This window comes from Capsicum annuum, chromosome 3 (genome assembly GCF_002878395.1).
Source record: "Capsicum annuum cultivar UCD-10X-F1 chromosome 3, UCD10Xv1.1, whole genome shotgun sequence".
NCBI classification, from domain to species: domain Eukaryota; kingdom Viridiplantae; phylum Streptophyta; class Magnoliopsida; order Solanales; family Solanaceae; genus Capsicum; species Capsicum annuum.
Window position 1 is genome coordinate 137,287,431 of NC_061113.1, and position 26,050 is coordinate 137,313,480.

The window sequence follows — 26,050 nt, forward strand, 5'->3', positions numbered from 1 at the left end:
GGATGAGTGTGGGAGGTGAAGTGCAAATCACCAATAACCTCTTTGGATTATCTCATAGAGTTGGTCAAGCCACCACTTAAGCCTGAAGTAGTAAAGCTAAAAGAAGAGCCTAGAAAGGCTATTGTTGAAAAAGATATAGACCTTGAGAGTACACACTCAAGGAGTCAGAAAAAATAAGAAGATGGCCTCCGAGTAGGAGGAAAAGGATGAAGGAATACTATTGATGTAGTGGTGTGGGTCGTGTTATGACACTAAATCAGCTGCTGCTTGGGAGGCAACCCAAGTTAAGGCAGGTATTTTATTTTTGTGTATTAGTTTTTATTTCACGTGTGTTTTTATTTTTGTTGTGTCACGAAAACCCAAGCTAAGAATCATGGTAAAGACTGGGTGTGGGATCCACCGAGCCTCATTAATGACAAAAGATGATACTATCTAGGCCTAGAGGCCTCAAAGAATATTTATATTCTTGCTTTTAAATTAAACTTTAGGTACAAAGTGTGTTTCTAAGTGTGGAGTAGAGAATCTTCCCATGGTTTAGGGTGAAGTGTTGCTATAGGACTTTAATTCTTAGTTGTTTGGTTAGTTTTTGAGTAAAATTGAAAAATTACAAAAAGATTTTCTTGTTGCTTGTTTAGTTTTTGTTGGTTTCAGTCTAGTAGAGATACACTTCACCCACCCCTTGGTTTTTCTTTTCTATTCTTTTTCGAGAGGGTACCCTTTGAACCTAGTATTCTTTTTTATTTTTAGGAGTAAATTTTAATTTTTTTTTCCTATTAGGAATAAGTGAGATGTTGTTAGTACTATGTGTGATTACATGATGCAAGTGATTTTGAATGTGAGAGAGTGTTGATTGGGTTGAATGACTACTTTTGAGATTCCTAGGCTCAATTATATGACTCTAGTGCGATGTTGGATTAATTCTAAATTTATTCTATTGCTTGGTTTGGAGTCTATATGATGCTACATGATTTGAGCATGTGTCTTGTGTGAGTGAGGTCTCTTGTATATTACTTGTTACATTTTGATGTCTAGAAATTGTCTAGTATGTGTACAAAGCAAAATAAAAAGTGTTGAGTTTAGGAGATGATATAGGCATTTCTTTGATAGTCATGCCTATACCCCCTTTTATATACTCTTGTGCATAATATTAGTTAACCTCATTAAGCCTTAGCATATTTCTTTAGTAGCCTCATATATAGCCCATTACCCATTTTTGGTTGACCGTAAATTGATCTAAAACTCCTAAGCATTTTAATAGAAAAATTAGTATATATGGTTAAAGAGAGTAAAATTGAAGAAGAAAAAGGTGAAAGTGAAGCACCATAGTAGGAGCTAGTGGGGTTGAAAAAGTTTATGCTTTGTGGGTGGGAATAATGTAATGAAAATAGAAAAATTGAATAATGTGTTTATTAAGAATACTCCCTCTATTCTATATGTGAACAAGCTTAAAGAGATGGGGCAGAACAAAAGAGTGTGGGAAGTTAGAAGTGATGAAACTTTAGTCGTTTTGAGAAGAGTCTAATCTATAAAGTGATGTATTAAAGCATTTAGGTAAGATAGTTAAGATAGTTACTATTACTAGCTAGAATAGTTCTTACACGTCCTTTAGCCTACATTACAACCCTTAAAGTCTTATTTGATCTTGAGCTTGAACATTTTGATATTAGTGGAGTACTACACTAAGGGCAAGCCTATGGTTCATATTATATGATTTCAGAATTCCTTTTTAGAGTGAGCAAAATTTGATTCTTATACCCATTCTTGTGATGAATTGCATCTCTGTGAGTGAATATGGGTAAATCTCTTGTGTAAGGGCACATGTTTGATGATAGTTAGGTGACTTGTATGATATTCTTGGTTGATTAATATGCATGAGTTTTCCAACTTGGTTTAGTCAATTCATGAGGCTAAGTAGCCGTTTGTCCATGAGTATTTTTTTCACTTTTTCTCGGAAAACTATTTCACTTTAGTGAAAAAAGTGAAAATCATAGTGTTTGACCATGAAAATTCCAAATACAATTTGAAATTATATTTTGGAAAAGTGAAAACAAGAAAAACTTGTTTTCACTTTCTTCACTCCTACTTCTCTCACAAAATTTCAAAAACAACTTTAATTTATATTCATGGCCAAACACAACTCCAACTCCAACTTCAATTCCAACTCTATTTCCAACTTCAAAAAATTATATTTTCATGACCAAATGGGGCCTAAGATTTATGAAGTATTGTTCATGAGTTTTCAAATATATATGACATGCTTAGTGTGGAACTTGCTATTTGTGTTGTCATTGTAGTGCTAGTTTGGGTGTCTTTATAGTAGTGATAACACTAGATTCTTTCTTAGATGATTCTTAATGTAAAGAGTTGTTTGAGTATGAACAAGGATTTAAGTGTGGGGTGATGATCTTAGGTAGATTTATGCACCTAAGTGTTATAATCTCTATGTATTTAGCCTTGTTTTAAGGACTACTTCAGTGCGTAATGATACTTATTGATATAATTAAGCATCTAAGTGTTAATGTAGTTTTTTATTATGTTCACGGCGTGTTTAAATAAATTTGGAGTGAAAACGATCACTTAAGGTTTAGACGAGAAAACTAGTGTTACTAGTTTGAGCTGTGTTGTTCTAGTTTATCTTGCTAGATTCTATTGTGTTTAAGTACTAATTTAGGGTGTTTGATGATATAGGAAGCCTTTTTAGATGTTAAACTCAAGGATGGGATTCTATAAAAGCTGAATTTGAGGAGTAATGACACCCACTAAGTGAGGAACTTAAAGCTAAATGAGGGAGCAAATGGTAGAAAAATCTGGAAATTCTGAGCACTGGGGCGTGCCACGCATCTAGACTTTGAGATAATTTCATTTCATGCCCTTGGACATAAACCAAATTGGAAAATTTTAGTGTGCATCCGCGATAAGGGTGTGGCACACCCTTATCACGCGAATTCCTTAGTGTCACACGTGCATATGTTAAAAAAGGGCACTTGGTTCCCATTATAAATAGGACACTCCTATCTTATTGTACATACCTTGGAAGACATTTGGGCTTGGAATAAACTTGAGGAGTCTTCTCTTAGGGTTTTAATCCTTTTCTTTAGTTTATTTTTAGGTTGTATATATGAATTCATTAATGATGATTCATTGTAATTCCATAAGTGGCTAACACCCTCATCTAGGGTTGAGGCCAAGAACATGAATGCCTAAGCTTATATTTGAGTTGTTTTATGTTTATTATCATTATTAATTGTTTATATATACTTGTATTTATTATTCTACAGATTTACGACCCTTAGAATAAACACATATTTTTATTGTGAGTCCGAAAGGAGGAACAATAGGTTAGGATGTGGGATGTATGAGGTAGGATCTTAAACATTCAAGGGATTGAAGTTAAGATCTGTATTTAGGATAGGAATATACCTAATACTCCCTATTTGGTTCATATATGGGATGAATATAAATGCGTTTAACTTAGTACTCGCATCCCCGCTCAATGATGTAATTGTGGGGCTAACTTAGATAGATGACTAGAGGCTCGGAAGACCATAGTCATGATATCAACCCCGTGAATAAATAACCAAAATAATAAACTAAATCGACGAGATTATATGGCTAAGTAGAACAGTTCGGAGTGCCTTAACCCTAAGTCTCTCCCCATTATTGTTCAAGTTCTTTATCTTACCACATTGTTTATGGTTACTTTTGGTTTTCAATTCACAAACATTATTGGTTATTTTTGCACTTGTTTAATCCTCATAGTAACACTTGAATTAGATAGTTGTTGAGCACAAGTCCCTGTGGGATTGATACTTGGCTTTTAAAGGTCATTTTACTACTTGGGAGACCACGTACACTTGCGTGTGTGTTTGGACTAAATACTTAGGAATGAAATTTTGGAGTTTATGGACTTAAACATGTCAAAATAAGCTTATAAATTGTTGTTGTCCCATTGTAGAGGCCCCGTATAGTGACCTAATCCCGCTATGACGGCCTCAATTTTTTAGCACGGACAATCTTCAGTAAAACAGTCATAAATTTTTACTGAGGAAGTAGATTAAAGCACAGAGAGTTGCATTGGGAAGAATACTCAAAGATCTTTAATTTGGTGGTTGTTGGGACCTATAACTCCTTATATTCTAGAAGTGGCACTCGTTTGAAATTGATCATAGTTTAAACTTTTTCCAAAGCCAAATCTTTGTGATAGGGATATTGTCATTCAAAATTAATGCACTCACATACTAAGGAATTTATCCTAACACTTATGGAAAATGAGATTCGTATACCTTTACTGTAAATATTTTCAGTAATGACTGAACTAGTAGTTACATGTATTTTGGTCCATGGGCTAGCCCAACCTAACCTCGATCAAGCCTCAAGGGCTAGCGGACTGAATTAGGTTAGGCTTATAAGCCCTAAATTATTGGTAAATTTCTTACACAAAAATAACCCACTTTTTTTTTACTCAAAATAGCCAACCGGCCATTGTTTTTGCTCAGACTAGCCACTTGGCTAAAAGTTTTACCAAAAAGGTGTTAGGCCATTCTTTACTGAGGCATCACTGGTCATTTGGCCACATGCCCATTTTCTTTCAGTTTTTTTAAAAATACTTGTTAATTTCTTTCGTTGTGCTATTTTCAAAAAATTGTAAATATTTTTTGTTTTCTAGTTGTTTCACTTTTTTATGAAAAAAAAGAATATTTATGTTGTTTTATTATTTTTTTATTTTTACTTTTATTTATTAAGGTGAGAACGCATGATAGTCAATTTTTTTTGTTTTCTAATTGTTTCACCTTTTTTATGAAAAAAAAGAATATTTATGTTGTTTTATTATTTTTTTATTTTTACTTTTATTTATTGAGGTGAGAACGCATGATAGTCAAATAAATATTGCTATCGGTACATTACACGATTATACATCGTTCATATAGTGTCCGTACATTAAATACTTATTTATATAATATCGATATACATCTATATACTATTTATACAATGTTGATATACACTCATCATTTATACAATATCGATACATTATATAACTATTTATATAATATCGATACATGTTTATGCATATTTATACAATATTGGTATATTACATATACACTACATAACTATTTATGCAATATCGATGTATTACATATACACTACATAGGTATTGTACATCATATATATATACACACACACACATCATTTATACGATATTGATAAATGAAAAAGTTGTACAAAAAAAGTTTGAAAAAAAAAAGTATTTTATAAAGAAAAACGCAACAAAAAAAGTTTATTTGAAAAAAACTTCTGAAAAAAGAAAAAAAGGGAAGAAAATGTCATAGTAACCATTTTAAGTAATAATAATCATTTTAAGTAATAAATAAAACTTTAATGTTATGAAGACATATGGAGTCCATGTGTCACATAACAAAGCCATGTGGCTTTATTCTAAATGAGCACAAACACCATGTAATAACCCACCTCTTTGATTTGGATGAATTTTCATATTTGTACATTGGCTATAAATAGCCTTACTTATTTAAGGAAATGTGATATATGAAAATTACTACTAATTACACCCTCTATTTTGCACATTGTTGCTTTTGGTTACGTTTAAATAACACGTTATCAGCACGAGTCTTTACTATTCCAAACGAAAATTTATTGTCCTAAATATATCGAGCAAAACTTACATGTCCTGGGCACTGGATGCTGAAATATATTTGGATGTGATGGGTCTGACAGACACCATAGAAAATGACAATTAGGCATCAAATCAAGACCGGGCCAAGGCCATGATATTTCTCCGCCATCATCTTGACGATGGTTTGAAAATGAAATACCTTACAATTAAGGGTCCACTTAAATTGTTGAATAATTTAAAAGAAAGATACGACCACCTGAAGATGGTCGTCCTTCCACAGGCACATTATGAGTGGACTTATTTGAGGTTTCAGGACTTTAAACATATAACTGATTATAATTCTGCAATGTTTAGAATTAAATTACAGTTAAATTTATGCGGAGAAGATATCACAGATCACAACATGTTAGAGAAAACATTCTCTACTTTTTCCATCTCGAGTATGCTCCTGCAGCAGCAGTACCAAAATATGGGATTCAAGAAATATTCTAAATTAATTTTTCATTTTCTTGTTGTTGAACAATATAATGATTTTTTAATGAGAAATCATGAAAGTCAACCTCCTGGTACTGCTCCATTCCCTGAAGTGAATGCTGCATATTTTCATCAAACCAGGCATGAAAGAAGCCCTGGTCCCAGTTGTGGTCGTGGTCGTGGTTATAGTAGATATTTTAATCAGGGTGATCATCTTGCATTAAACAATGAACCTCAACACCAGCAGTGTAAAAAGAAGGGTGAAGCTCCTGAAGCATCATCAAGGACGAACACTAAAAATAAATATTATCTGTGTGGAGAAAAGGGGCACTAGTCGCGTATCTGTCGTGCGTCAAAGCATTTGGTAAAACTCTATCAGGCATCCCTTTAGAAAGCAGATAATGACGTTGAGGCAAACTTTATCTCTGAAGATAATGTTGAGCCCGTGAATTTAGATGTCTCAGATTTCTTTACAATCCCCGAAGGATATGTTAATCATCATGTAGATGATGAATATGAAATAGTTCCTGTTAAGTTGTATTAGTTAATATTTCTGCTAATAGTATCTCACTAATCTTGTAAATAAATAAAGTTTGTGTAATACGTTATGTGCTAGTAATACTATGATGTTTACTTTGTTTATAATTTCTTCTTGAAGAATATATGAATACTCTTGAAGTAGAAAATCAGAAATTTACTCCTAAAGTAGTAAATCTAAAATTCAAGATATGATAGAGAAAATTCTCTACAGCTACATGTATACCTCAATTTGCTTCTAAAATAGCAAAATATAGAGGTCCCAAGATAGCATAGTTTGATATGCTTATGGCACGTTGTAATAATTATATTTTATTCTCGAAGAATGAAAACTTTTGATAAATTGTTAATTATCTTTCATTCTCAAAAAATGAGAATTTTTTATAAATGTTACAATTACAGATTCATTCCCTGGGGTGAATGTGATATTTATTAAGGTATATAAATGTGCACTTGACTGGAAAAACCACATTCAGAAGGAGTAGAAAGAATTATTCTAAAATTTACTCCCGAAGTAGTAAGTTTAAAATTTATCTTAAATCTACTCCTAAAATAATAGAACCTTGAAATTTACTCCTGAAGTAGTAATCTGATATTTACTTTTAAAGTAGTAAATCTGATATTTACTCTCGAAGTAGTAAGATTGTGCAATAGCAAAATCTTGCAAACTACTCCTGAAGTAGTATACCTTTTAATCTAGTAAATAACTCATGCCATGATAAATTTGGATTTTACTAGTTTAAATAATTTTCATTGTGGCATGAATGATTTTGTCATCTAGAAGATGAGCATATTAAGTTTTAAATATATAATTAAGAACTAGAAGATTCTTCAAGAAACATTACTTGTTCTCATAATAAGTTAATTGAACCAGCTAATGTTGGGACTGAATTTCCTAAATTCTGAAAAACATAAAAGGTGACTGAGGGTCCATTCACCCGTCATTTGATATGATGCATCCATAAGATAGTTACATATACGTTTATCGTCAACCTACAGTTTGACATTCATAAAGTTGTCTTCTCAATTAAATTGAGTCAAGAGCATAATTTTCAGATGGTGTAGTCAAGACAATTGATCTTGATAATGCTGGTTATATTCAAGTTTGTTTAGCATTGAATGCCTCATATAAATATCCGAACCATTGCTTATGACAACAAAGATGAAAAGTATTGGTCTAAAATATATATTGCATGCAATAGCACTTGTATACATTAGACCAATAAATTATGATCAATTCTTCCATCTCAATTGGTTCAGGGTCAGGAACCAGATATTTTCCATCTAATAGCTTTTTGATGTGCGGAATATAATTAATAGATATACCATGATTTACACAGATGGATTCTCCAAAAGTAGATTGAAGTATATGTTAGTTTTCCTAACATAAGGGAGAAATAATAAACAGCTAAGAAATATGTTGTGAATTATCATTAGTATGAATCTCATTTAAAAGATGATTCTAGTTAAATTCCAGAAGTATTTGCTGATCCAAAATTGATTTTATATTTAGCTACAGATGCTCCTACTATATGTCCCTGAAGGACAGTTTATAGCATCCATAACGGATGGTAGATCAATCGGTTCCAAATAAAGTAATCCTTGAAAAGGAAATTGAGCAAATGATCATAATAAAGAGGCAATATGTTCTTGAAGAGCAACGACATAACGCTTCGTGAAACCTCAAGAAGAGGTTTAGGTACCTGAAAATAATGATGCGATGAGATCTCAATAATTTATGTTGTAATGTGAATCGATACAAATAATATCTCGTTGATGATATCATTAGTACAATAGCGAGCAATATTGTATAATATTATGAGGATCTGAATTCTACGTTTATTTAAGCATGCTGACGTAGAAATAATTATCAAGTGGAATATGTTTCTTGTAAGCATAAGGTTTATTTGGACTGCAATCCTGATACTAGAAGATGTCATGTATTTAATATTGAATGTTTCACTTGATAATGAAATTTAGATGAGAATCCCAGAAGGATTAAAGATGCCTGAAGCATAGAGATTAAAGTCTTAAAAATTATTTTCAATCAGATTACAAAGATTATTATACAATTTAAAATAATTAAGGCATATACATTATAATCGCCTTAGTTAGTACTTGATGAACGAAGGTTACATAATGATGTCGTTTGTCCTTATATTTTTATTAAGAAAACGACATCAAGGTTTGTTATACTCGTTGTTTATGTGGATGACACAAATCTCATTGGGACTCCAGAAGAGATCCAAAAAGGCAATTGAATATCTAAAGAAAGAATTCAAAATGAAAGATCTTGGAAAGACAAAACTTTGTCTTGGTCTGCAAATTGAACATTTAGTAGACGGGGTCTTCATTCACCAAACTGCTTATACCGAGAAGGTTTTGAAATGGTTTTCATGGAAAAAACATATCTATTAAGTACTCCAATGGTTGTTCGATTACTTGAGGTGGGTAAAGATTCATTTCGACCTCCAAAAGAGGGTGAAGAGATTTTTGGTCCTGAAGTATTATATCTCAATGCTATCGGTACAACTATGTATCTTGCTAACAACACAAGGCTTCATATAGCCCATCCTGTTAATTTTCCAGGTAAAGTTCTTCTCTTTCATGTAGATATTAAAATAGAGGTAAGCATATATTGCGATATCTAAAGGAGTCTATTGATATGAGTTTATTTTATACTAACAAAGATAGTTTAGATCTTGTTAGTCATGTATCTGCAAGTTATTTATCTGAACCACATAAAGAAAGATCTCAAACAGGCTATGCATTTTATATACGGAGGTACTGCTATGTCATGGAGATCTACAAAGCAGTCTATTATTGCTATTTCTTCAAATCATGCTGAGATAATAGTTATTCATGAGGCAAGTAGAGAATACATATGGTTGAGATCAGTGATATATTCCATTAAAGAGAAATGTGGCCTAAAGCTTGATATCAAGGTACCCACAATCATATTTGAAGACAATGCAACATGCATAGCTCAATTAAAAGCAGTCTTTATAAAGGGATATAGAACGAAGCACATTTCGCCATAGTTATTCTTCACTGATCTTCAGAAAAATGGTGATATTGATGTATAACAAATATGTTCAAGTGATAATCCAACAGATTTGTCCACCGAGTCTTTACCAACTACAACTCTCGAGAAGATGGTACATAAGATTGAAATGCGAAAACTGAACCAGTTGAATCGGGGTTTTCATCAGGGGAGTAAGAATACGCGTTGTATTCTTTTTTCCTTAACCAAAATTTTTATCCCACTGGTTTTTTTCTGATAAGGTTTTTAATGAGGCGGCACTCAAATGCATATTCAGTAAATTTCTTTATACATGGACATCCAAGGGGGAGTGTTATGAAGACATATGGAGTCCATGTGTCACATAACAAAGCCATGTGGCTTTATTCTAAATGAGCACAAACACCATGTCATAACCCACCTCTTTGATTTCGATGGATTTCCATATTTATACATTGGCTATAAATAGCCTTACTTATTTAAGGAAATATCATATATGAAAATTAGTACTAATTACACTCTCTATTTTGCACATTGTTGCTTTTGGTTACGTTTAATTTTATATCATTTAACTATTTATTTGTATAAATAAAATATTCCCTTCTAAATAGGCTCAAAAATATAAGGGGAAAGGACAAAAATAACACCTAAAACTAAAATAATTTCACAAAACTAACACCTAAATTTAAAACCCAGTAAATAGCCACTAAGGGATGGGCCCTTTCAGTTTTGGGTATATCCATGTAATCACTAACTTTCGGTACAACACAATTCGGCTCTTTCCGTTTTCATCTTTAATGGTCCATGCTTTCTTGGGTTTCTTTTTCCATTTCTTTTTTAAAGATTCTACTCTTTTTTGTATCTCCCAGTTACTTTTACCTTAGAATTGTCTTTTAGCTGAGCTTTTAACTGTAGTTACAATTATAAATGTCTTTTAATTATATTAATTACAAATGTGACAAATTAATATTAGATTGAACAAAGCAATGTAATATAGGCCAAGGGTACTGAAACAAATCTTTGTCCAACTTAAACTATACACATGTTTTAGACAATAGATGATGTGTTTCACCTCCATAGTTTGATACAATAAATCAAAAGAGTAACTATATAATACAATTGTTAAAGATATATATTTATATATAATAATGATAAAGTTTTATATATATACATATTCTATATAATAATTATATACTTTTAATATAATACAATTGTTAAAGATATATATTTATATATAATAACGATATAGTTTCTCTCTCTCTCTCTCTCTCTCTCTCTCTCTCTATATATATATATATATATATATATATATATATATATACACATATTCTATATAATAATTATAGTATTTTTATACACATTCTATACAATTTTTAACTACAATTATTATTTATATGAGAGTATTAATTGAGTATATGGACACTACAAGTGTATCAATGTAGTATAAAAGTGTATTATTGTGGTATAAAAGAATATCAATTGAGTATAGGGACTGCATGTGCTTGTATAGAATTTCATTTCTTTTTTTTAAAAAAGTGTATCAATATAGTATAAAAGTGTATTAATATGGTATAAAAGTGTATAAATTGAGTATAGACACTGCATGTATCCAATTAAGCCAAATGGCTAATAAAGAAAATTACTTAAGCTGACTAACTGGCTACAGCATGTCCACCTTTCCAATTATGAATTTTTTTTAAAAAAAAAATGATCTGTCCTTTTCCCAAAATATAATCCAAATATCCAACCCTATCCTAATACGTGCTCAGTTGGACTGGCCGGTCAATCCATACGCATCAACTAATTCATACAAGTGGCAAACATTAGCCAACTGTTGAAAAATGGGCATGAAATAGTCATCCAATCAATTAATGAGCACCACATAGGCACTACCTATAAATCATTTTCCTTAAAAATAGTCGTATTACTTTCTCTCTCTTCTAACCCTAACTAAAATTTCTCCTTAAATTAGTAAGAAGTTACAAAATTGAATGATAATTTATTGATTTTTTACAGTAATTTTTATTTTCTCTTCTTTCTTCTCTTTTCTTCAAATTTTAGGATTTCTATCTTTTTTCCTAAAATATCTAACAACACGTGACTCAACTCATACGAACTTTTTTCTTAATATTGTCTGCAGTTTTTTTTCAATTTTTTAAATATTAATATTATGTAGTAACAACTATCATTCTTGTTGTAGACCATACTACAATATCATATTCATCAACTAAAATTTACACGTCAATTTTTATGGATTGAATTTTATTTATACATTGAGCATATTATATTTTTATGTAGGGGCGGAGTCAGCCTTTTGGTAGGAGTTCATTCGAACTCCTTCGATGAAAACATATACTATTTATACATGATTAAAATTATTTTTTATGTATCAATAGTAGATGTTGAACTCCCTTCGTCTAGGTTTTTCAAATATTGATCCTTCTTGATTGAATTCTTGCTCCACCTCTGTTTTTACATATATATTATGTAGTTGCAAATTATATATATATATATATATATATATATATATATAGATTGATGTGTGAAATATTGAGAGAGAGAGTTAGATTAAAGTGAAATATTTAATATTAAAAAATAACATTGATGTATGCAATAAGTATATATATACGTCTAGATTAATGGCAACGAAATTTGTTAATCTAATATAAAGTATATTTCTTATATATTCGATTCAAATATAAATTTTTAATGAATTTAATATAATATAGACTGGTATCAGAGCACAGCAATTTAAAAAGTACGGAAGAGATATATATTAGAGTTAGAATATACATGTTAGAGTTAAAATTAGATTTAGAGTTAAAAAAAAAAATTAATTATAATTAATTAATTATGCGAAGACCATTTAAAAATAGAGAAGCTTTTAGAAAAATTAAAGAATCTTTAATTAGTAATTATTCAGAATATATAAGTCTAAATAAAACAAAAGAAAATCCACAAAAACTAGCCTACTTAATTACATTAATATCTAGTATTGAATCAAAATTAATAACACATTTAAAATCCAGAAGAATGAAACATATACCACCTAAATATGATAAAATTAGATTTAGATATCCACCAAGATATTATAAATATAATTTAAAATGAATAAAATACAAAAATATAAAGAACTAAAACAAATTATCTCTGAAAAACGTAAAGAATTAAAAATAAGAATAGAAAGACTACATTATAATATATTTGCCGGAGTTAGTAAAAATTCAATAGATACACAAAAAGATGAAATATCAAAATTAGAATCACAAATAGATGGTTTAGAATATGTATATCAACATGACCTATTCACAATAAAATGAATAAAGAAGAATTTATAATAGATGAAAAAATATATGAAAACTACGAAGGATCAAAAATAAAAATAGTATTTTCTAATCTAGGACGAAGATATAAGAAAATAGGCGAACACTTATATCTAATGTTAGAAAAAGAAGAATTAAAATTAGAAGATAAATTAACAGCAATGGTAAGAATAGAAAAAGAAAATGAAGAGATAGATAGGAAAAAAGAAATAGAAAAAATAAAACAACAAACTACGGAAGAAATACGAAAAATAGAAGAAACCAAAAATAGTAGAATTGCTGAATTAGAAAAAGAATTACAAATGTTAAAAGAGCTGTATGAACAAAGACAAAAAGAAAAAGAAGAAAAAGATAGAGAACAGAAATTACTAAACGAGATAAATCAATTTAAGGAAAAATTAGAGATAAAAAACGAAGAATTAGAAATAAATAATATAGATATTGAAGAGACAGATAATTATGAGTCCGAAGATAGTGAAACATATACAGAAATATTAATAAATACAAAAAATTTAGAAATCAATGAAGAACAAAAAGAAATTAATGAGGAAAACTTAGAAAATACCCACACAGAAATAAATACTCTTGATAAAAAAGAAAATAAAAATATAATACCTAAAACAACAGAAACAAGAAAACCCATATATTATAAGAATAAGTTTAAAAAATATAATGAATATGATAAATGGATACCAAAACAAATAGTGAATAAAAATTATAACTTTTTAGATCTAGACTGTGTAATAGATACAGAAAAAACAATACAATTATGGATAGGATATATGACAAAACAATTATTAGATAATAATATAAATATCACAGATGCACCGGAATATATAGAAAAAACCCTAATAGGATCAGTAAAGCTATGGTTTGCAAATTTAACTGAAAATAGCAAAAAAGTATTAAGAACTAATAAACCTATAGAAGGAACATCATCGACAACAACTATACTAACCCCTATAGAATTATTAAAAAAATATGAAACAGCTATAAAAGATGAATTTGGTAGTACGGCAACAATCGAAGAAGAACAAAATGAAGAAAAAGATACAAATAGAAATTTAATGTTAAAATTAGAAATATGTAATATGTGTTATATAGATGAATATACTTGCGCATTTAAAGAATATTATTACAAAGGAGCATATAGTATAGAAGAAAGTAAAGAAATAAGAAAATTATATTTTAATAAATTACCCGAGCCATTTAGTTCGAAAATAATAAAAAGTTGGGAAGAAGCAAAAATAGTAGATACGTTAGGAGCAAGAATAAAATATTTACAACAATGGTATAGAAACTTATGTGAAAAATATAGAGAAGAATTAAAAATGGAAAAAACATTAATAAGAAATTTAGCTTGTTGCAAAAATAAAATAGCACCCCAATTTGGATGCGAAGAAAGACAACAACAACAACAACAACAAACCCAGTGTATTCCCACTTAGTGGGGTCTGGGGGGGGTAAGATGTACGCAGTCCATACCTCTACCTCTGATGAAGTAGAAAGGCTGTTTCCGAAAGACCCCCGGCTCAAGTCACGAGATATCACACAAACACATAGTACAGCACAGAAGCAGATGACATAACATAGATACGGCACCCATAAGGGATATAAAACAGAGTAAAGCAGGAATGCAGGAATATAAAGCAGAGGAAAGCACACAGATTCGTAATAAACATGGAACACGGAACACGAAACACTGAATACGGAATCATAACAGGAATACACCCCCACCAATTAATTCCCTACACTAGCGACCCGAACTGGCCCTAATCCTCTGCCGTAATTCTGGATGCGAAGAAAGATATTATAAGAAAAGAAAAAGACATAAGAAATATAAAAAATCAAAATATAAATATAAGAAACCAAGAAAAAGATATTATGTAAAAAATTATAAACATAAAAGACCATACAGAAAAAAGAAATCTATAAAAGAATGTACTTGTTATAATTGTGGAAAGTTAGGACATTTAGCTAGAGATTGTAAATTACCTAAAAATCCAAAAAATAAACAAATATCAGAAATAAAAATAGATAAACCGAATATATGCAGATAAATTATATAGATTATGAATTAGAAAGTGAAGATAGTATATATGAAATTTCAGAAAACGAAACAGATAATGAAATAGATAGCGAAATAGATGAATTAAATGACTGAAGAAGATATAAAAATAATAACAAAGGAAGAATATTTAAATGATGAAGGAACGGAACAAAAAATAATATTTGATAGTAACATATTTGATGAAATAAAAGGAAAAGAATTAGATTTAAGTGTAGAAAAAATATTTAAAATACCAACAATAAAAAATATTTTTACTAGGAAAAAAGATGAATATTATGTAGTATGTCAAAAAGAACATGTAATAGACTGCAGATATGCAAAAGGAAAAGCTAGTATACCACTGGTAACAAAAAGAATAATTAATAAAGAAATAAATGATATAAAAAGTAAAGGAGATCCAATAAAATATGTACACCTTGGAGGTACAGAGATATTAATAAAAGCATGTTTTAGAGAAGGAATAGATACACCAATAGAATTATATTTAGCAGATGATAGAATTATAAAACCTATAGAAAAGAGCATAATAACTGCTGTAAAAGGAAATCTAATATATCAAAAATTTAAATTTATAATAAGTGCAAATTATTCAGTAGCAGTAACAGATAGAAATATAGATAAATCATTAGTATTATATTGGAAAATATCAGGAATAGAATTAACCCCATGAAGTACAATATTTACAGCAAGATGTAAAAATCCATATGTATTAACAACAAAACATAAAATAACAGGAAAAAATAAGATTAACAAAATACAAATAGAAAGCTCATTCGAACAAATAGTAAAAACAATAGATTATAATGATTATACCTATAGAGACATAGATACAGAAGAAAATTTAGAAATAGTAAATGATAGAATAAGTACAACAAAAAGAATAGCTAATGAAAAACCAGAATCATCAAGCTCATCAAAAAGAACAAGTTATGAAACAAATTCAATAAGTAATTTAAACCAATATTACATAACGGGAAAAATAAATGAAAAAGAATATTTAATACTTTTGAATACAGGACAAGAAGAAAATCATATAGCAAAATAACTAGTAAAAAATGAAGAAATAAAAACTGACAATGATATATGCCCAGATCTACCAAGAAGTTTAATAAATAATAAAAATATAGCAGAAAAAGAAATAATATTAGGAGTGAGAAAAATAAAAATAGATTTTGAAGTAAAGGAAGAAATGCAAAAAGCAGATATAATATTAGGAATAAAATGGTTAGAACAAGTAAAACCATATAATATAGAACATACACAATTAACCTTAACAAATAACAAAGAAAAGTTATTCTTAAAAAGAGCCTTAACATGAAATGAAGATATATGTATTAATGAAGATAGTAGTAGAAGGATATTACAGTAGATATTATACGCCAACGATAGATACAGGAGCAGAAGCTAATTTATGCAGATATAATTGCTTACCAGAAAGCAAATGGGATAAATTAAAAACACCAATAATAGTTAAAGGATTTAATAATGAAGGAAGCTTAATTACTTATAAAGCTAGGAATGTAAAAATACAAGTATGGGATAAGATATTAACAATAGAAGAAATTTATAATTATGAATTAACATCAAAAGATATACTTTTAGGAATGCCATTTTTAGATAAATTATACCCACATATAATAACCAAAACAGACTGGTGGTTTACAACACCATGTAAACAAAAAGTAAGAGCAAAAAGAGTTAATAATAAAATAAGAAAGAAAACTGATTGGATAAAAGGAAGTGAAAAAATTACACAAAAGTTAGAAAATATAAAAAATACTGAAGATACAATAGAACTAGTAGTATTTTCGATAAATAAAACAGGAATAACTATATTTTCAATAAATAAAATAGAAATAATTCAGAAAAAATTAGAACAATTATATAGTGAAGATCCATTAAAAGGATGGGAAAAACATAAAACTACTATAAAAATTGAATTAATAGATAAAAATAGCATAATAACACAAAAATCATTAACATATAATTTTGATGATTTAAAAGAATTTAAAATGCACATAGATGAATTATTAGAAAAATAATATATACAAAAAAGTAATAGTAAACATAATAGTCCAGCATTTATAGTAAATAAACATAGTGAACAAAAAAGAGGAAAAAGTAGGATGGTTATTGATTATAGAAATCTAAATGCAAAAACTATAACATATAATTATCCGATACCAAATAAGATATTAAAAATAAGACAAATCCAAGGATATAATTATTTTAGCAAATTTGATTGTAAATCAGGATTTTACCACCTAAAGATAGAAGAAGAATCTAAAGAATTAACCGTATTTACGGTACCACAAGGATTTTATGAATGGAACGTGTTACCATTTGGATATAAAAATGCACCAGGTAGATATCAACATTTTATGGATAATTATTTTAAACAATTATCTAATTGTATAGTATACATAGATGATATATTATTATACACAAAAACCAAAGAAGAACATTTAAAATTATTAGAACAGTTTACAGATATAATAGAAAAATTTGGAATAAGTCTAAGCAAAAAGAAAGTTGAAATTATGAAAAACCAGATAGAATTTTTAGGAATACAAATAGATAAAAATGGAGTAAAAATGCAACAACATATAGTTCAAAAAATAATAAATTCGAAAGAAGAATTAGATACAAAAAAGAAATTACAATCATTTTTAGGACTAGTAAACCAAGTAAGAGAATATATTCCAAAATTAGCAGAAAGTTTAAAACCACTACAGAAAAAATTAAAAAAGGATATAGAATATAACTATGATGAAAAAAATAAAAAACAAGTTCAAAAAATAAAATTACTTTGTAGAGAATTACCAAAATTACAATTTCCAGATGAAAATAAAAAATTTATATATATAGTAGAAGCAGATGCTAGTGAATATAGTTACGGAGGAGTACTTAAATATCGGTATGAAGCAGAAAAAATAGAACACCATTGTAGATACTACTCAGGTACGTTTAACGAGACAGAAATAAAATTGGAAATAAATAGGAAAGAATTATGTTTATTATATAAATGGTTATTAGCATTTGAGCCATATATTGTATATAACAAATTTATTGTACGAACAGATAATACACAGGTACGCTGGTGGTTAACAAAGAAAATATAAAATTCAGTTACAACAAAAGAGATTCGGAGACTAGTTTTAAATATATTAAATTTCGCATTTACAATTGAAGTGATCAGTACTAACAAAAATGTTATTGCAGATTACATATCAAGACAAAGCTACACAGACTGAAATAGTAGAGGAAGATACTCTAGAAAAAATACTTAACACCCTAACTACGCTTTCAATGAAAGTGGACAGTATGAGTAATGAGATAGAAAAGCTAAAGACTAATGAAGATAAACTGAAGTCTATAGCTACAAATCAGCTAACTCAGCAGTGTGCAGAGCTATGTCGATCGGAAGACATTAAAAATCCAAAGCTAGAAGGAGACGTTGGGACACTCCATAAAACCCATAACATTTATCAATCTACTTCTGCAGGTACAAACAAAGGAGTTAATAAACCAAGAAACCAGAATATAAATATGAATAAAATATTTGAAAAACCATTTACCCCCAAAACACAAAAAAACCATTTATTCATACCCCCACAAGTTAACACATACCGAGATAGCCTAAACCAAGACAAAAAAGTATATAACTACACCGCCCAGAAATACATAGAAAATATATACAGAGTACAAACCTTTCTAAACCATAACCCCAGAGCTACAGACATCAAAGAACCAAATACCAATTATATAACCCAAAAATTACAAGGATATAACAAATTAATTGCACTACCCAAAACTAACCCAAGCCTAGTTAAAACCTGTTTTGACTATGGACTACTAAATACCATATATACCCAAGACGGAGAAGAGCTAACAGCTATGGAGGAATTATACAAGATATTCACTACCTACAAAAGAATAATAAAAGGAAATTTATTTTATATAAAGTGTTATACTGCACCAGCAGAGATATTATATGATGAAATAAAACCAGTTATACAAGTTGTAAAGATAGGATTAACAAGAGATATGATTATACCAGAAGATATTACGCAACAACCGGAGATACCCAGAATTGAGATACCAGATTTTTATGCAAATAAACAACTTATTGGACTAGCTACGATCATTCAAGAATTAGCAAATAATTATACTAACGGAAACCCAATATGGAGCTACTATTCAAGAGATCATCAAATGATATATTCAAATTCGAAAGAGCTACGACAAGCAGATATGAAAGACGTAAGACAATGGATAATGACACTACTCAACCCAGAAAAACAATCTACCGCAAGAGCAATCAAAAAAGGATTTATTTCAGACGGACTGCTAACAAGATACTGTAAAATAATTGGACATAAATATCCAGACCACCAATGTTCGAGGTGCAATGGAGAAGATAATATTATTCCAGAAGTACATCTAGAATAAAGAAGACAAAATGCCAGCTGGAAAGATAAGATAAAGAGCAATAATGGAGCAAATAAAGAGCAATAATGGAGCAGATACGACAACGGAAGATATTTGGACTTATTGTACAAAATTTTCTTACGATACAATAATGTAAAGCAATTATTGCTTTTCTTACTTACATTTATGACTTTTTAGAATAGGTTAGGCCATAAGGCCACTTTTGTTGACTTTTTTCTTTCTTTAGTTTTAGTTAGAAACATGTGATTGTAAAAACTGAAACGTGAGATTGTAAAACTTACTTTTTTGTTCTATATATAACAAAGGCAGAAGGCATTGCAAAGGCAAGCCTTCATGCGTTGAAGCAACTTTCCTCTCTCCACTCCACAAAAAAATATTTTACTCAGTTAATTAGATAAACATATTTCAATGGAAAAAGCTATGGAGCAACAAAATTCAGAAATATCAAAGCTACCCGAACAGGTATATCTATTTATGATTATGAATAGCTAATTTCATAATTTCCAACAATCATGATATGATAAAATAAATTCATATTAGTTACTTTATAGTAGAATTATTCGAAGAATAATATGTTAAGAAGTTTATTAACAAAGAGGAAACGGAGAAAAATCCCTAAGGACTATGCCATCCTAAAGGTGAAACCAATGAGGCAAGAAGCCGTGGCGGGGAGTAACCAGAGTAGAGGCGCTGTTTAAGGGAAAAAGTATCTGGATTACCATGTTAATAGTGCCGGAAGAACATATTATTTAAGAATAATCTAGTATATAGTAAGCTAAGATGACTATATTTTATGTACATGGTTGAAGGGAATATTTTGAAAAAAGCAATTTTATGAAAATGAATGATAATTTATCTGATGTGATGGTAGATAAATTCAAAATACTTATTTTGTATGCACTTAGAAATATAAAAGTAGTAGATATAAGAAAAATCATATTAGAAAAAGCTTTTGGTAAATACTACATGACTAGAGTAAATTATATACCATATCTACCTAACTACTCTTATAAATACTTACGATGATAAGTTACATAAAATTTTTAGAAAAAGATAAAAAAAAAAAAATATACAGTTACTAGAAAAACAGATAAAAATAAATATAGATAAATACATGGAAAATAAAGATATAAAATTTCTTAAAAAAAATATGCAAAAACTACTAAGGCTAAAACAAACAACTACAAAATATCATAATAAAACCAATTTTAAAAGATAGATCATTTAGATTATCTTAAAGTTTTAATCTTATATATACTTAAAAACATAGAAATTATAGATATTAAGAAAATAATATTAGAAAAAGTAATAGACTACGAAATTGAAACTACAAATTGTCTAGAACAGTTATACGAAGAAATTTACGCAGAAGGATATTATTCAGATTAAAAAATGTTAGAATATATTAGACAAACTAGAGAAAATCAAGAAAATCGAAATAATGAAATTAATTATAGAAACCGAATTAGAAAAATAATGGAAAACCTAAAAGAAAAATTAGTATGGATAGAAAAAACCTTAGAAAATTTAGATAAAAGCACATGTGATAGTTTATATAGTTTAAAAAACTCACTACGAGAAGAACAACACAAGATAATAAATAACATTGAAAATCTAGAATTAGATACACATTATAGCACAGATAGGATAAATTATTATACAGAAATTTGTAACTCTGCAATTACTACAGGATAAAATAATTGATGAATATATCTTACAAAAAAAGTAAATTATTAAAAGATATTGAAATAAAATTTAAAAAATATCCACGCACTAATAAAAATAAATTCACTAGAAACCTACTAAATCTATTTGATATATTAAATCCGCGCACCCCTATGGTATCATATGTTGTAAACATTTGATTCATGTATACATTGATAAATTGATATATTTATTTTTATATTAGATTCGTATAAAAGAAGAGAGAGGGAGTATATTTACAAATTAAAATCATTCATCCTTTGAAATAGGGAGTAGAAAGAGAAGAAAAAGATAAAAGAGAAAGAGAACCTAATTTATTATTTAAGTTTAATATTTATATATAATCTATATTCTATTAAAAGTGTGAAGACTGTTACAAAAATAATTTGAACTTTTTACCCTTCATTAAAAGTCTCCGTAATAAACATAATCGTCTTTTCACTCTTTTCCTCAAATATAAGTTATTAAATTATTCTCCTAATTAATATAGGGCTTTACATCAAATAATATATTACATATATAAATTCTTTCCTTATATTTTACTCAACACAAAAGGTATTACATTAATTGTAGAATCCAATAAAAAGTAAACTACTTTGACATCGATTTATTTCAATTTTAGTGTAATTAGTATAAGAATCATTTATGTGAGAGGAAATCAAACTCTCTATTCATTTGTTACTATATATATCCTCTATGTCTATCCCTAATTTGTATAACTTAATTTGATAAATTATTCTTCTACCTCGCTTTTCTTTTTACTCATGATTTGAGTTATCCGAAGTCAACACTACAAAGCTATGTTATTTATAATGTATTAAATTTGATGGTAGTTGACTAGCTTCGTTCAAAAAACAAGAGAAAGAATAAATTTGAAAAAGTTTACTTAAGAGGAGATTATTGTCTTAATAGATCTTATATTTTTAATATTAGTTTTTCAATATGTAAATCACTTGATCAAACTATATTAAATATTATATTTTTTAAAATAATAATTTAATTTATCATGTAATTTATTATAGTTTGTAATTGTTAGTTTTTGTATGACGTGCCATGAAGATTAGTTTTAATTTGTTTTATATATGTGCGTTCTACTTCTATTAAAGCAACTAGCAAGCAACATTTCTTGTCGTGTTAATTACTATCGCTGATGATTCTCTGTACGTTGTGACAATATAGCTAATTGAATTAATTGGGTTTCATTACATTATATAAAGGCTTTTTGTTATCTCTTACAACCCAATCTACTCATTTTGTTAGTTTCTTTTTTTCTTTTATTTTTTGTGCCTCTATAATATTACGTTTGATTGCTTATATAGTTAGCTTAGAGATGGAGGGTATTTACCACTTGAGCAATCATAATTGTCATGGTACTTGTTTTTCACTTTTTTTTATTGAACTAGACTACTTTAACTTGTCCTTTACATGATATTAAAGGCAGTTTTCACTGATATATTTGAAGTCTCAATCTAATATTTGAATTCTTTGACTTATTGGATATTTTATTTATGTGTAGATGAAATTAAGAAGAAGGTAGAAGTTAAATTTGAGGTGTAGCTTATATTAACGGGTTGAAGAAGGTGAGATTAACTCCAAAGAAGGTTATATGCTCATAATTAGTTTAAATGTGCTCTAGGATTATATTAGGAGTTTGAACTCACTAGGTGTCACATTTTGCATGAACATGTTATACTTCTTTGTGAAATTCAAAAGAAATGAACAAGAGTACTGAAATAGAGAAGGTGAACAAGATATCATTATGGAGTTCTAACCAAATTCACTTTACTTATTAATTTATTGTACAACATGTAGAAGTATGTCACTTTTTTCTATTTTTATACTTAATTATATAACGCAAATACGAAAAATTATTTTTATATATATTTTCTTAAAATAATTAACACGATAGACCTGTTTTTTTTTTTTTTTTAAATAATTGTTATCTATATCTATACTATATTAAAAGTGTGAAGGACCTTAAAAATATTGATTGAACTTTTGCCCTTCATTAAAGTCTATGTTTTAGACAAAAACATTTTTTCACTATTATTCCTAATTTTAAGAGTTGAAAATTAATTAAATATTTATAATAAAAATATTTCCTTAGTAGAAGTCATCAAATTCATCACAGTTAATGACAATTAATACTTTTTTCATTCGTTTAAGAATTCTAAAATTTAGAAATAAATATAAAAGCATTACAATAAATAAAATATAAGAATACCAAATTTTTAAAAGTTTTAAGTTAGTAACCAAAGATTTTCTAAAGATTGAACGTTAAAAATATAGAAAAAAATTGGACTACAAATATGGTTCAAATTGATGCATCTCTCTTAACCTCTATCATCAAGAAAAAAAAGTATTGTATAATAAACGCAAAAGTGATGATTCATTAACCACTTAAAACTTCCAGCGGTGAAATATAAATGTGCTTACGAGATATGATATGTTTATATTATTATATTAAAGTGTGAACTGTGAAACATCTTTGGAAAGTGATTTAAATTTTTTTGTACTTCATTAAAAAAATTTATAATAGATAAAACCATCTAATTTTAAATAATCAAAGGTTACACGTGCGAGACACATACAGTTACTAGTTCTTTAAAAAGAGAACTTTTTGTTAGTTGACTATTTAATGCTAATTAATTAAAGTTTTTTTACTATTATTTTTGTGGCTATTAATTTGTCAATAATTTAAGGGGTCGATTGGTGTGATGTATAAGGGATAAATAATTGCGAGATAAAATGGGAGATTATTTTATCCCTTGTTTGGTTGGAAATTTTAGTTAATACCGGGATTACTTATTCCATCATTTACACCATTTTAATGAAATAAGTTAGCTCATACACATAATAAAATAACTAATTCGAGATAATTTTAAAATAACTAATCCTAAAATTAATTATTTTAGGATAATTCTTTCCCAATCAAACGATACTTAAAGAGTTGTACTTATATGTCAATTCTTCTGAAGAGAGTCGAGGGATAGTATTCATATTTTTGGCAGAAAAATATTTTGGCCTAATATCTATCTTTCCTATAGAAAGAATGTCAATATAGAGAGAGAGTTGCGGCCTTTCTCTCATTTACTTCTCCCTCAACCCCATCAACAGAAAGACAGAGAGATTGAGAGAAAAAAGGAATGGAAACAAGTAAGGGAAAAAATATGGGTCGTCAAAAGATTGCAATAGAAAAGATAGTAAACAAGAACAGGTTGAAGGTTACCTTCTCGAAACGGCGAGGAGGATTGTTCAAGAAAGAGAATCAAATTAGTGTATTATGCGGTGCCCAAATCGCGGTCATCGTCAAATCTCCGACCGGTAAAATATTTTTGTTCGGAAATCCTTCTGTTGATTCTGTTATTCGTCAATTTGAAAATAGGGGTTTCGGCGAAGATGAGTTCACTGCCGCTGGTGAAAAGGGAGAACTGCAGAATTCTAATTGGTGGGAAGATGTGTATTTGGAGAATTTAGGGTTAGAAGAACTCAAAAAATGTAGGGTGACAATGCAAGTTTTAAAGAACAATTTATTGAAAAAGACCAATGATTATGATCATTCGGGCGTGGTGAATTCTTATGATGATGTTTTGATTTCCAATCTCACTTTGGATCAATTTGGAGGCCTTCCTGTTTGTCATTATGATCGATCAAACTAAAGATTTTTTCAATTTAAGTTGATTAATTGTTAATTTCTTTTTTTAAAATTGTAAGCAAGTTCGGATTTTTGTAGCCACTTATTGATAGAAAGCTAATGTATTTTATTTTCTCTGGTTTATTTCTTTTACTTTTGTCGTCCAGTTTGTTTAACCAAAAAATTTTAACTAGTTATAAATTGAGTTTTTTATTTTGTATTATAATCACTGTATAATCTACTTAGATTACAATTTCTACGCTTATTTGGGTAGAACTTTAAATTAAAAGGGACAAAATAAGTTTTCAATTAAGTGAGGACTTTCAAATTTAAAAAATTAGGTAAAAGGAATTAAAAAAATTCAGTTTTTTTTTAACATTTTCGATGAAACAACTAAATAGGTTGTCTAAACAATTATAAAAGTTGTCTCAATAACTATCAAAGTTGTTCGTCAATTTTACAAAGTTGTTGGACAACTTTGATAGTTGTTGAGATAACTAATGCAGTTGTCGAATAACTGTCTTAATTGTTAAAGCGACTTTATTTCTTTTAATTTAATAATATTGTGGGATTCACTTATCTTTTTTTTCAACTTTGATAGTTGTTGAGACAACTAATGCGAACAACTGCCCTAGTTGTTAAAACAACTTTATTTCTTTTAATTTAATAGTATTATGAGATCCACTTGTCCTTTGTTTTAATTAAAGACTTGAGAGGGCCTATGAGCTTATTTAGAGTACGTTAATCTATGCGCTCAATTTAGAAACTAAGCTTAAGTTTTCTCTAATGGTTATAATTGACCTTGATATATACTTATCTATATTGTAGTGTAGCTAAACTCCTCTTTCCTAGTCAATAAACAAATTTACTTATGTCTATTATTAGATGGTCGTGCCTGTGCTACGCACGGGCATGTTTGTTAAACTACCATGCAAAAGAGATTTAATACTAATAAAGGTAATTTCATTGTTTCTTTATAATATACTGCATATTATATATATTCATTTGAAGAGCAAAGTTACATAGTTACATTCTTGAGCTTGCTACAAAGAGAGAAATTAATACAAAAGACTAGTTACATTCTTGAGCTTGCTACAAAGAGAGAAATTAATACAAAAGACGGTGCTATAATTGAGTAACAGTTGCAGTATAACACACTTGATCTGGACAAGGGCAAAACCTTGAAGGAAGAAGTGAAAAAAGG

General features: G+C 28.7%; 1 protein-coding gene across 1 annotated transcript; it reads left to right on the top strand.

The window, feature by feature from the left end:
* Positions 1-24,382: 24,382 nt before the first annotated feature.
* Positions 24,383-24,871, top strand: LOC107865291 (agamous-like MADS-box protein AGL62). Its single transcript, XM_016711589.1, has one exon. It carries the CDS (start codon positions 24,383-24,385, stop codon positions 24,869-24,871), a length of 489 nt encoding a protein of 162 aa, XP_016567075.1.
* The last annotated feature ends 1,179 nt before the right edge of the window (positions 24,872-26,050 follow it).